At 40.1% G+C, this 14973-nt stretch overlaps 1 protein-coding gene across 1 annotated transcript in view; it reads right to left on the bottom strand.

Moving 5' to 3' along the window:
- Window positions 1-14973, bottom strand: part of CA8 (carbonic anhydrase 8) — a gene marked incomplete at its 5' end in the record, with an annotated part of 88163 nt that overhangs the window by 7522 nt on the left and 65668 nt on the right. Inside the window, one exon of the mRNA XM_082858331.1 lies at window positions 11584-11753. Coding sequence (XP_082714457.1) covers window positions 11619-11753 — 135 coding nt within the window. The 3' untranslated portion in view covers window positions 11584-11618. The remainder of the gene's footprint in view (window positions 1-11583; window positions 11754-14973) is intronic.

The following is a 14973-nucleotide window of genomic DNA, read 5'->3' on the forward strand; positions in this document are numbered from 1 at the left end:
TCAATTCTCCTTAAATTACTCTAAGTACTCAAGGCAATCCAAATCAAAAATTCTAGCAAGATGCTTTCTCTTCCTTTTTCTCTTTCTTTCATTCTCTTTTTCTCACCCTCCCTTTGATTCTTTACTTCAGTCCTTCTGGTAAAATGATCCTATTGCTTATCTGGAAGAATTAAACACATGGAAATAAGAAAATTCTGCAGAAGAGATTAATAAGGGATTTTGTCCTACCAAACACTGAAATATACACCAATGTCACAAACACAATGGGTGGTGCTCATGAGCAGACAGATTAATGGAACAGAACAGGAAAGTCAAGGTTAAAACCAAGTATTCAAAGAAAGACTTAATATAAAATGTAACAGAATCATTTCTAATCAGATTGGCAACGATAAGAAATTTGAAAATACTCAATGTCAGTGAAGGTGAAGAAAAATGTGTATTTGGACACATGGTCAGTGGAAACATAAAGGGATACAACTCTTAGAGCAATTTGCACATATATAGTATTACAATTAAAACTCTCTGACCCAGTAATCTCACTACTAAGAAGTTTTTAAGGAAATAAATGCATATGTTAACCACAGTACTGTTGATTATAGCAAAGTCTGAAAATGACCTAAAATGTACAATAATAGAGGAACACTCGATAAATTTTGGTACATAATTAAAGTCAACTTATGTACAATCATTAAAATGTACACATGTATCTATTGAATGACATGAAAAGATACATCAAACAAACAGACAGAAAAATATCCTGCATAATATAATCCCATGAGGAACATTATATGTGTGTCCAGTTGTGCTTATGAGAGATATGCAAAAAGAGAGATCAAAAGAACAAAAATAATGATAAAGGTAACATTTATTAAATACTTAGCACTGTGGACCAAAAACATGGTAAGCACTTTAAGTGCATTACTTCACTGTATCTTCACAACCACCCTATGAGGCAGGTACTACTATGGCCTTCTTTAAAGTGATGAAAAAAGAGACTTAGAGATATTAGGAACTTTGTCAAGGTCACACAACTACCTACCAGTGGAGTCAGAATGGAACCTAAGCCATCCCCCACTGAGCTATGGGGGGACCTCCACGCTCACCCCAGTGTTCATGGTGACTGGCACCGAGAGGCGTGTCTGAGAGACCCTTTTGCTTCATTTTGTTCTGTACTGTTTGAATTTTCCACCATAAATATGTATCACATTCAGAGAAATCAAAGGGGTTACTCTTGCCGCAGAAATTTCAATAGGTAAACGGAGATGAACACATTTCGAGAAAGTGAGGAGTAAAAAGGAGATGACAAAGAGGTGGAAAGTATACAGAGTGATTGATTTTAAAAAGGGCAAAAATACCTTCAATCCATGGTGCAAGCATAGATTAGCACTAACCCTTAGGGAGACTATTAGCAACTGTGATACCAAAAGTGAAAACACGGGTGTCCTTTTTCCCTAGAAATCTCATTCCCAGGAACTTATCTAAAGAGATAAGGAGGCAAAGATATACAAGGACTTCATAATTATCTGCCCTTTGTTATTTGAAAGGCGTGGTGAAAAGAGCTCAGGGTTTGCAGTGAAACCTACCTGGATGTGAACCCTGGCTTTGCCCTGCACTGGCTATGACCCTGAACAAGTTACTCAACCCCTCTCAGCCTCAGGGTCTCCATCTCTAAAATGGAAATAAAAGCACATGCCTCACAAGATCGTTGTGAGGATCAGATGAGATAAAATATAGCAGAGGGTCAGAAACATAAAAAAGCAGCTGTTCTTTCCCCTTCATCACTCACTAGTATGTGTCACTTAGAATGGATGTGTAAACTTTAACTGAAACTCAAGGACACATCAGACTGTTTGGTATATTCTATACAACTCTGCATCAAAGTATCATAAAACACTAAACTTAGCTTTTAAAGTTCTTCACAAGCAAACCTATGTTATACTATTCTGACACTTTCTCAATCTCAATTAGCACTACACTAATTAACAAAACTGTGTTATACACTACAGCGCGTCACATTTTTCTTCCTCCTTCCCTAATCCCTAGTGTGCTGTAAGGGTGATTGAATATCTAATTACTTCTTAATTGAATGCACATATTATACATTTTTCACTAGGTTCAAGCTTAATGCTTTCAGTCCAGAAATCAAAGTCAATGAAATTAAGTTGAAGTGGGATTTGGGCAACTATTATAATGAGAGAAGGTTTGTATTATGTCTAATTATAAGTAAATGTGGATTTTAGCATTATATCCTATGGAAATATTTCAGGTCCAGGAATGTGCCATAAGTGACTAATTTAGATGATTAATAACATTGTTATTCTTATTTACAATCTTTTATTTCTCATTATAGTGATTTAATTGCTGGGACCCATTAAATATAATCATTCTTGAAAGAAATGGTACCATTAGAGAACCACCGGCTGTACCCATACTAAAATCAGAATGAACACTCATATTTGTGAATAATTACGTGAGTTTCTCTGCACTGTAAAGGTTACAGGAACTCTCACATGCTGCAAACACAAGAAAAACATAAATCTTGGAGTACTTGGAATATAACTGGTTACGTTCATCAAAAATATTCATTTATGGCAAACCATAAAAAATATTACTATCAAAATGGTGTTCCAATTCAGTTCTTACTTTACTGGGAGAGCATTTCATGAGGTTCTTTTTTTTTTTTTTTCCCTTTTGCATTATGCAGGAGTAGGAGAACCTCTGAAGTAGGTATCTCATACAATGAAGGTTTGTTTGCTTGTTTATTTCTAGATGTGGGGACCAATCAACTATAATAATTTAGCTGAAGACCTTTTCAGGCAGAAGACTAGATTAAATAACTTTCTGAGATCCAGTTCGACTCCATGCTTCTAAGATGTGTCTGAAAATATTTTCTGCAGACAAGCCTTAAAGACCTTTACGAATAAAGTATAAGAAATCAGAAATTTTGCAGGCATTTAAAGAAGTACTGTGATAGAAAACAGACCCATCCAAAACCAACGTGGTTTTATTGTTTTAACAATTAATTTACTTTGAGAATGGTGTTACGTAGTGGTAAATTTCTTGATTGGAGAAACCTCCATATTATTCAACAAATATTTCAGACTCTGTCCAAGATATTGGGCATTGTCTAGACTATTTCAGCTTTGTATGCTACCAAAACAAGTTTTCACTGGCATGTTTGTTTAATTAAAACTGAAGTATCATACCAGTCAGAATGGTCATCATCAAAAAGTCTACAAATAACAAATGCTGGAGAGGGTGTGGAGAAAAAGGAACCCTCCTACGCTGTTGGTGGGAATGTAAATTGGTACAGCCACTACAGACAACAGTATGGAGGTTCCTTAAAAGAATAAAAATAGAGTTACCACATGATTCAGGGATTCCACTCCTGGGCATATATCCAGAGAAAACTATGATTCGAAAAGATACACGCACCCCAATGTTCACTGCAGCACTCTTTACAATAGCCAAGACATGGAAGCAACCTAAATGTCCATCAACAGAGGAATGCATAAAGAAGATGTGGTCTATGTATACAATGGAATATTACTCAGCCATAAAAAGGAAGGAAATAATGCCATTTGCACCAATATGGATGGACCTAGAGATTATCATACTAAGTAAAGTAAGTCAGAAAGAGAAAGACAAATATCATATGATATCACTTATATGTAGAATCTAAAAAAAATGATACAAATGAACTTATTTACAAAACAGAAGTAGACCCACAAACATAGAAAACAAATTCATGGTTACCAAAGGGGAAGGGGGGGGAATAAATTAGAAGTTTGGGATTAAGATATACACACTATTATATATAAAATACATAACCAACAGGACCTACTGTATAGCACAGGGAACTATACTCAAAAGTTTTGTAATAACCTATAAGTGAAAAGAATCTGAAAAAGAACAGATATACGTATAACTGAATCACTTTGTACACCTGAAACTAACACAACATTGTAAATCAACTATACTTCAATTTTTAAAAAATGAAGTAGTTTAAAGAATAAGGCAAATCTATTTGTACTAACATATAAATATCTCAATTTATCTATATAGTTAAATTGACAATTTTTTGGTATGGCTTTTTTTTTTAATACTTTAAAATACATTGTTTCTCACCCTTGTGGGTGGCATGTCAGTATCTACTTTTCCCTTACCTGGTTTCTTCTTTAACAAACCCTTTTCCCTTCTTCAGGAGATGGTTTCCATCCCTAACAAAGGGCCTGGAGCGGGTAAGTTCCTCCACTCTCAGGCCATGATCCTTCCATCACCCTCATGCCATTTCATTTCTATGCTGAGATTTCAGATCTCCTAGGTTTTGCTATATGTAAGCTATTTGCTACGTTTAGTTATGTTTAGTAACTAATACAAAAGAAAATGAAAATATTAAAAAGAAGGTTGATCAGGGGACTTCAGTCTTTTCATCACGTTTCTGTATTTCCTCGATAACTGCTAACATCCAGCTATGTATCAGTAGATGTAACGCAGGTCAATTTTCCAAAACCCATTCAAGACTCTGCAACTTCACAACTGAGACATTTCAGTCAGATGCCAATCACCCAACCTTCCACTGCGGATGGGAATAACAAACTACAGTACCGCCACCAGCCCCCAGCGACAGATGTCGCCAGTGAGTCCTGTCACCCTTTCGCACTGCGCTCAGCCGTGGATGCAGAATCCTTCTTAACACTCTAGACAGCTCATATCAGTCAAGCAGAGTTGACGTGCAAGTTTGAGGGCTCTCTGTCACCCATGTCTTTTATTTTTACAAATCTTTCTTCAACAATCCTATGTAGAAGAGAGGGGGGTGTTCCTGCCACAGCCCAGGTGAGAGCTGATGCTAACTTTATGGGTTGTGATGATCACAGAGATTGATTTGGGAGCTCTCCAAAGGCGAATCCGTGAACTGGACGATAAATTGGAAATGTGAGGTGAGGTGACGTGAGAAGTGTCCAGTATGACTTGAATTCCTAAGAAAACTGGAAGAAAGCCAAGTCTGCGAAGGACGATCATATATTCAATCTTTTATATATTGGGTGTGAGACACCTCTGATGCATCCAAAAGCAAAGTGAGGCAAACAGTTGGGCATCCGATTCTAGAACTTAACAGAGAGACCTGGTGTCGGCAGGTAAATGAGAGGGTCATCTGCCTTTGGTGGTACCAGAGGCTGTGGGTGCAGACGATCCACCTACAAAGAGAGGAGATGCCACAGGCTGAGCCATGCGGACTCCAACAGCAAGTGGCCTCCAGGAAGGTCCCTTTGTGTGCTGGGCTTTCACAGTTCCCTGGGTCTATGATGAATCCGCTTTCCTAAGTCTCTATGAACTTCATCATGGAAAAGAGGAACTGGAAAGGACAGACAGTAAATGAGGAAGAAACCGAAATGAACGCTTCTTTGTGAACGATGTTTTCTTCATAAGTCTCAAACTGGAAAAATAAAATTTAAAAACTGGCTTGAGAAAATTACCAAAAATGAGCACCCATGAGGAAAAAGACGTAATACTACATGTTTAGAGGAGATAACCTGGTCTCGGTGATTTTCTTATGGAAAATATATGAAGTTTAAAATCATGAAATCTACTATATTGAGGGTATCATAATATATTAATGTTCAACATAAAAGCTGACCCATGACTGCAAGATGTTCTCTTCCTTCCTCCCAAACACAATTTTGTTTAAATTCATAGGTGGGGAGGGGAATAAATCATTCAGGAATTTTTACCCACAACAAATTAACCTTTCTAATAGTCAAAAAAGAAACAAAGGACAGATATGGAAGCAGGGATTATTTTCCTTCTTTACCCATCTTGAAGAAATGTCTATACAGCTTTGATACTTTCCATTCTTGGGTTAAGAACAATTTTTGTATCACAGAATCAAAACATCATAGATGGGTTGACCACCCTTGGTATTTTGGCCTTTTCCTGAAATCATACTGAGAACCTTTAGGAAATCCATTCATTTTCGGGCAATTCTACAGGATACAGTAAATAGAAAATAGCTCTACCATCAGGCTTTCATTTCTCACCCTAATGCTGTGCATCATATTAAATTATTGGAGTGAAGTCAGTCCAAGTTCTATTGACTGAAAATAAGGCTCTGAGCTTTCCATTTATCCTGAAAGGATAATAGCTTTTACCTACTTGGTCATTCAGAGTTGACATTATCCCCTTCCCACAAATCCCCTCCTTTTCCATAATGGCTTAGTCTTTTTTAACCTCCAACTCTGTTAGGTTATAAAAGAAAGCTGCTATGAAATTGATGTTAGCTATAGCATTTATTAAAGCTAAGAAGAGAACATTATTAATTGCAAAAGTATACATGGGGAAGAGTTCAGTACAGTCTGAATGTGACTCAAAGACCCAAAACGGGTCTTTGCCCAAATACGAGGGTCGGTTTGACACAGGGATCAGATACTTGTTTAATAACCCTCTTTTTTCTTCTTCCTTTTTTTTTTTTTTTCTCCTCATCTATTTGGAGCACACATATTTTCCCCTTTTAAGGAGGGTAAGGGAGGTTACTTTTTTTTCTGGAGAAAACATTTTTTATTCATAATTATATTAATTCTATGGCTAAAATATATGTTGTTTAATCATATTGTTTTGTTCTAAAGCTAAATCAACTCAAGAAACACGGTTTTATGTAAATAACAGATCTCACAAAGAGATAAATTGTTAATGTAATTGGAAATAATGTTGCCAAGAAATGTAGGTAAAATGTATTTACCTGTTTACAGGGAGGTATTTAAAGAGCTCTGTGGCATTGGTTTTTACAGAAAATAATTATAATTAACTATAGTTACTGTAACCATGTGTGCAGTTTAACAATATTTGAGTCACAAGGGAAGCAGGCAAATCTTTGAACAGTCAGCATAGCTTTCTAAAAATTGGTTAATAGTTAATGAAACAAACAGGCAAATAATCATGTCACTGGAAGGGTAGTACCAATATTATCATGCCAAGGGCAGCAAGGAAACTGGACATAAAGCTTGGTTTTATTTTGGTTTGTTATTAAGATTTGGTTCTCCTGCATCGTAAAGAAAGTTCACTGGTTAAACTGGCTCCTAGAAATCTGAACTAGCCCTGCACCTGGGTGACTTATGTGCTAACTCTTTAAACAAGTACAAAACCATAGTTCATACTTCCTAAATGGTAATACAAAAAGTCACAGATAATTCATGGGAGTAATAAGTCTTGGTTATCAAAACCCTCCAGATGTCTAGACATGTCATGCAAAAATAAATGTCATTTTAAGTCCAAAAACTAAAGTTATTTTAGTAAAGCGTAGCTAAAATAAATCTGAATTATTTTGAACATTTTTTAGAGAACTATCAGAAAAAAAGGTTTTTTTCCTTTTCAGTTCCAAGAGCTTAAATGAAACATTCATGCATTAAATTCAAAGTCTGACTGTCAAGTCATTTCACTTTAATAAAAATTTGAATTACCTGCCTTAGGGTATTATTAAATATCAAATAAAAAGCACACATCCATAAGTCTGATTTCCTGATATAATTTTTATGTAGCAGTACGACTAGATTTGTATTACGCATTTCAAGATAAAAGGATCAAAAATGTATTCATAAAAGGATATGGTCAGAAGTGAAGTCGCCTTTGAAAGAATTTCTGCACCACTCTTAGGAATTTGGGGGAAAATGACCTCCTTTTAGCAATCTCAGTCACCAAGACAAGGACATAAATCCATCCTCTCTTAAAATATCTAAACTGCAATTAATCGAAGACTGAAAATTACACACTGTCCTCCTATCATACCATGAATATGAAGTATCTGAAATATATGTAATCTTCTCATAAACATTTAAGAGTGTGTGTGTGTGTGTGTGTGTGTGTGTGTGTGTGTGTGCGCGTGCAAGAGACAGATAAAGTAGTGATGGTTACTTAGATATTTAGAGACAGGCAATTCTGGTGTAGGACCAGATATGGATCAAAAATTAAAGCCAATAATCTTATTTCATAAAAAGCGTCATTTATAGTTACCGACATTCAAAGAGAGTATACCAAACCTACACTGGGGAAATTCATAAATTCACGTTCACCAACCTCACCGCCCCTCTCTGCCTGGCCCTCCAACCGGGCCGTGCCCGTAAGCCCTCCGGACCCTCACTCTGCACCCATCTCCCAGCTGTCTGGCAGCGCTCACCTCTTCTAGCTTCTACCCAACCCTCCTTAAACAGTAAAGCAAGTCGTGAAACGCTGTCTATAAACCGCCACCTCCTTCCCTCCTGTGATAGCGCACAAAGTGTCCGTTCCCATAACAACAGTCAGTCTCCACGTGTGCCGAGGGCCCCATCCCCTGGCAACTTTTCAGGGACTTCACTGCTAGGACTAGCCCCTCGAGAAACAGCACCTTCAGCCCTGCCCATCCACTGGCTCATTCCCCCTCCCCCCCACATACAGAAAAGTTTTACTACTTCTTTTGTTTAAAAAAAAAAAAGTCTCATTCCCACCTCAAAAAAGGAAATGATATATATGGGACATGACAGAGGTGTTAGCCAACGCTAAGGTGGGAATCATATTGTAATATAAAAATGGATCAAATCAAAATACACATCGTACACCTTAAAGTTACACTTGTCTGAAGCTGCCACCGCAAGATATCTCCAGCCCCTCCTCCACGCCCAACTTCTGCCCACCGCAACCGCCTCCCTCGTCCTCCTGCCACCCTGAGAGCCAGCATGGTGACGCTCCCTGACCTCTGTCCTGCAGTGCTTACAACAAGGGGCTCTGCCAGGCAGGTTGCTTGGGTCCAACTTCCAGTCCCGCTGCCCAATGGCTTTGAGCAGATGACCTAACTTCTCTGTGCTTTGGTTAACTGGTCATAAAGCATCCCGTGAGATTTTATGAACATCCGAGGTCATCCCCGTGTAGCATGAGAACATTATACGTACACACTTGTATGTATAAAATCTCTATGCCCACGACTCCCGCATTCTGTTCAAACTTCTTTTCTGACCTCCGCTCTCGAAATTCCAGCTTCCTTCACGCCAGGCCCACTGTTGTGACTGACAAGCCCCTCTCAGTTCCCTCCCGCTCTCCATCTCAGACAGAGCCTCTTCCGGCTTCCCTCTTGTCACTCCATGGCACTCTAGCCACACAGTTTCTAAAGCCCCAAACCCCAGGTGTTATTGTTGATATGTCCATCTCCCCCCACCCTCGTCCAATTTATCCCGAGATATCACTTTCCAAGACCCTTTCACATATGTCAGCTTCTCTCCACCTGCACTGCTCCTAGGCTGGTATCCATGCCTGCATGCCTTTCACCTTGGCTACCCAGTGGACCTCTAAAATATCCTTCCACCGCCACAGCCTGGCCCACAATCATCTGGTCCATTTGTTCTCCAGCCACTGTGATTTCCTGAGAAGGCCACTCCCCTGAGAACGCTTAGATCTCAGCACACTGACGATGAAGTAAAGATGTCTTAGCACGGCTGCCGAGGCCCTTTAAGTCACGGGGCCCTGCCTGACCTTCCCTTTGCATTTCCATACCCCAGACTCACAGGGCTTTTTTCAGGTGCATCAATACAGCAAATTCCTATCACCTCCACAGAGACTGGGCCCTCGGGGTCTCTGCAAAAGATATTCCCTCTATCTGAAATCTCCTTCACTCCATTTCTTGGTTCTTTTCATTCATGGAATTTATTAACTGTGTATTTTTTTAACATCTTTATTGGAGCATAATTGCTTTACAGCGTTGTGTTAGTTTCTGCTGTATAACAAAGTGAATCAGCTATGTGTATACATATATCCCCATATCCCCTCCCTCTTGCGTTTCCCTCCCACCCTCCTTATCCCACCCCTCTAGGTGGTCACAAAGCACGGAGCTGATCTCCCTGTGCCAGAAGTGTTTGTTCTCGATTGTCAGGTTCCCCATCTCAGACTCTAGCTTTTATGAGGGCAGAGACCACATCTGTTCTTCTCATCTCTGTATACACAGAACCAATCACGTAGTAGGTGCTCAATAATGATTTCTGACTGAATATTATTTTAATTCTTTAGCTCATCCATTATAAGGCTCAGCTTAAAGCCCTCGGGGATGTTCTCCATTGTTATCATATATGAATTACTGAAAGTTCCTTCTCATTCCTACCACAGGTGACTTTGCCTGGCCTCCTCCTCATCATCCCCATCATCTCATCATCTACTAACTGACACAGAAACTGAGAAGGAACGAAGGACTGGAACACAGTTGCTGATACAGGACACACATAAGTTCTAAGGAATTTCTAATTTCCCTAACGACATCCACGACTCCAGGTGTTACATGCCATGATGGATTCAAAGTAAACTCAACACGTTTCAACCCTTAAGAAGCTTGAAATCTGACACAGGAAATAAATACACGAATAGCTAATTGGAAGAAAAAATGTGAAACAAGAGGTACGATATAAGGGACAAGGAGAGAATTCCTGCTGAGGACGGTATGCAAGTTGGGCCTCTAGTCGGCTAGGGTTTCAACGAGCAAAAGGGAAGGGGGGAAGGACTGGGTGAGCAAAGCACATTCACAGAAGAGAAAAGACAGATTGGCTGGAGTACTGGGTACATCAGTAGAGTAATAATAGAGGGGCAAGAAAACTGGAGAGGGAAACACATGGACAACGTGATCACCCTTTAAAATTCCTATATCAGCTGTCTGGCTCATGAGACTGTGAGCTCCCTGAGGCCAGAGATTTCTGTTCCTCTGTGACTCCCCGGTCCATTGTACCCTTCACACGGGATGAGAGTACATAGCCTTAGCGGTCCATTAAACAGTCAGAGCTCTGACCTGACTCCTAGGAAACCATTCCAACAGACGCTTCCCTCTTACGAGAAGCAGTGGTTTCCCAGCAACGCACACTGACCTAGGTACACGCCCTTGGGCAACCTACAAGGTGACCAAGTAACCCAGTACAGAGGCATTTATGTATATTTTAGCTTTTCCATGTTTGTGATGTTTTACTTTGTTAGTCCTTAAGGGTAAGGAATACAAACACTGAATTCGATATATTAAAATGTACAGATTAGGTTTTAATCAGTACAGAAACATCCTACACTCAGATAATTAGCAAGGGCTTCTTGATCTATCGAATAAAAGCACGTCCATAGGACAAGTATTTTCATTCATGCCAGATCTGCCCTCACCTACCTACCCCGATAAACAAGACGACCAAATCTGCACCGAACAACAAGGGCCACTTTGAGGCTCAACAGGTCCCCCAGTTCCTTCCCTTACGCTCCCCCATCAATAGGAGGTGACAGCTGCGGTTTCAAGGGTGCGACAACATAGTAAAGTACCGAAGAGGTACTTGCATGTCACTGTTCCCCTGCCTCAGGCACCTTCCCTTATGAAAGCTGATATTAGAGCAAAATTTAGAATGAAAGGCTGCTCTGCTCGAAAACATAAGGACTGTAGATTTCTGTCCAACACGGCATGAAATTTTTACGAACCACCTGACTTGTGATTAATGGGGCTTGAGAATGTGTCCTAGACTTAAATAAAGTGCGTTGACAATGAGAGTCGCTTTGGTGTGACAGGCTCAGCTGTGTGTGCCTCATTTTCCTTGCTTAATCCGAACATACCCAGATGAAGACGCACCGGCTTCTGCTCTCTTCAGCTACTGAAACGCGGCTCTAATGACTCTGTCGCTGAGTGGCTGAGTGGGTCTAAAATTGTCTCCCAAAATCCCATCACAGCCTTCCACAAGCTCTGCCCCTTTTGCATGTGTCCTCAGCCTTCGAAATTCTTCAATCTGAAAATAAAAGCAGAACAAAACAGATTAACCACTTACCGGCCATGAACAAGAACTGCAATTTCATCAATGGCTTAAAATATGCATAAATTATAAGAATTTAGAAAGAGAATTAAAATTAAACTTCAAAGAGAGATAAAGAAGTTCATCCTTCCAGACCTAAGACATTAGACGCAACCCCTGCAAGAAGAATGAAGACTGCAGAAGCAGGGATGAAGGTCTGCAGACAACCCAAACTGCCACGGAAACCTGCTGCATCTGTTTGTACAAAAATGACACACACTTCTCTCTAGAAGCTCTTATGGCCACCTGTGACATAATGAGAAAAAGTGAACAAATGAAGCAGTGTTCTGAAATGCTTCCCAAGTATCTCTTTAAGTAATGAATTCTGGTGTTACTGCACGCTAACACTGACCAGATGTTAAATGTATCAGATGGAGATTTTTTCATCAAAAGACTCCCTTTGATGTTTGTCTAGCCCTCTGGAGAGCACAGGTCCAAAGAGTGCCTCTGATTTTCCAAAAGTTTAAGCCCATCTTCCTCCCTTGGCAAGAGCGATTTTCAAGTTCATCTCCCTTTTCAGGAGGCCTCCCCAGATACCGCGGTTTCCTGTTACACGCGAAGAGGTTCCCACAGTCCCACGGGACCGTTCCCATCAAGTGCACTGCAGTTTCCCTGACTTGCCGGGTCTGCACCTCCTAAGAATCCATAGTCTGACGGACACAACCCTCTGGGAAGTGTCTGAACAACAAGTAAACACGTGATAAGCGTTCGCGAGGCTCACTGCCAACTAGCTAGTTGACTTACCTCTGTTAAGTCATGGTCTGTTATTTCATTTAAATGCCCCATAAAATCACATGCCACAGATATTCTTCCTTCCTTATACAAAAGGAGAAACTGAGGCCACATGGGTTAAGGAAGTTTCCAGATTAGCCGGGTCTGACAATGCCAAGTCCAGCTGCTCCTTTCCCAGCTTCACAGCCACCTCTTCAGAAAGTCTAGGCATCAGTAGACCCTACATCTGGCACTTACCCCAGGATGTTGAGCAAGTGTGATCTGAACAGCATCAATCCACCAAAAGTTCACCATCTGCGAATCAGAGGCCTCTGCCTACAAAGGTTCATACAGCACACCCACAGACTTCTCCCAATCATAACGTGAAAAAAATGCGAGAGATTAACTAATTCAGGGTTCGAATAAGCGTCTAGACACCCCTAGACTTTAGGGGACCCATGAAACTCCTGAATGACTTGTAAAAATTTCCCTGTGGAGTAGTTTCTTAAGAGGTTCCTGACTCCAAAAGAGTTGAACCTCACAAGATTCAAACCATTCATATATGCGTCGGAAAACAAGAGTTGGGGAAAATTAAGTGGCTTGTTAGATCAGAACCCAGGTTAGAAATCTGACTTCTGATGTTCTATTTTTCCATGTCTTCAAATACTGTTTGATTTCACTCAATGGGATAAGCCTGATCCAACTAGAACTGTCCTGTTTTTTGAAACAACGGCCACGTGCTGTACTTATATAGAGGTGCCAGTCAGCTAAGCCATCAGCTGTTTGATCTACATAACGGTCTTCCGCTAGGCCACCACAGGGTCTTAGAGGGGGGAATATGGCAGCACCCATATTGCTTGCTGCATCTGAAAAATGTCTAGAGCCACAGCGGCAGGAGCATCCCCTGTAAAACGCATCTCTCTGCAATGCCAATTTTTCTGAAGTAACCACCGCTCGGAACCCTTTAGTCACTTCAAATGGTTTCAAGTACACACTGCGTTATCTCACGTTGAAATGAGACAGAGTGAGAAAGGAACAGAATAATAATCCAGGATAAAAGTCTTCAGCAAAACTCAAATGTCATGGCTGTACAGAGACTCTCATTATCACGTATATCAGGATGTACGATTTCATCGATTTTTAATGCTACTCTACTTAAACATGGTATTTGTTTTTAGCCAATTTGAAAGAGACGGATGGAGAGGACAGAGACAAGTCCTCACCTTCTGAAGGTAGCAGAGCTGAGCAGCCACTCTCCTCTGAACCCGGGTGGCACGCCAGTGGGTCTCAGACATTTACTGCGACCTCCTTATTGCAGGACCCCGATGATTCACTCAAAGTTCTGCTTTCTTTTCATGTGTGCATTTAAAGGGCTAATTTCTAGGGTCTGAGGTTTGGCACTCATTAATTTTAGTAGTTTCCGAGGTCCTGTGCACATCCTATAATAGACTTATTTTGACTTACAGTTCATATGTCATCATGTTAGAAGAGAAAAATAACACATAAAAGTCGGTGTTCTCATCTTATTCTCTTTCATCACCAGGCGATGATCCATGAATTAGAGGAAATGAATAGTCCATATATGTGTATATATAACGAGATTTCATATATATATATATATATATATATATACACACACACACACACACACACACACACACACACCTCTCCACCTTTCATGTACTGAACCTTGTTGTTCTGGTTTCATTTTCTTCTACTCCATTATCTAACTTTCTTTCTAAAATCACTGCTCTCTCTTCCTGACCTTTCATCCCTAAAACAACCCTCATTCTGTCACTGATCAGTCCTTAATCTGATCTTTTTTTTTTTTTTTTTTTTTTTGAGGAAGAGCTTAGAGAAAAGAACTTTCTTTCCCCAGGAACACTGATGTAAACTTGCCTATCAGCCCAATCCCCAGCTCTGGGCTCGGCCACTGTCGTCCCATCATTAGGATAGTTACCAATGAGCCACACAGATCGAAACTTACTCGAGACGTAGAGATTACAGAGCTCGTGACTCCACGGCAAGTGCTCTGTATCATGGAAGATGCTGAAGAAATACAAACTTTCTCACAAGTCCCTAAAAATAACGCATTTTAAGAAAGGAAAGAGGGAGTCTCCCAGGAGCAAGAGAAAGTCCTAGAGTTACACTGCTTAAGGACAGCAGCCGCCAGCCAGCCCCATGTGGCCACCAAGCGTTCGAAATGTCGTTAGTCTGAACTGAGATATACTGGAAACGTAGGATTCATACACACAAAGTCAGACTTTGTATGAAAATAAGGATGTGAAAAATCTCATCAATGGTCTGTTACACTGATTACACGTTAAAATGATATTTTTGATTCACTGGGTTGAAACAGACTACCTGAATTAACTTCACCTGTTTATTTTGACTTTTTTTTACTGTGGCTACTAGACAATTTTCTCTCACATATGCCGGCTCACGT

Source organism: Leucopleurus acutus, assembly GCF_964270905.1.
Source record: "Leucopleurus acutus genome assembly, chromosome: 17".
In the NCBI taxonomy this organism is placed as follows: Eukaryota; Metazoa; Chordata; class Mammalia; order Artiodactyla; family Delphinidae; genus Leucopleurus; species Leucopleurus acutus.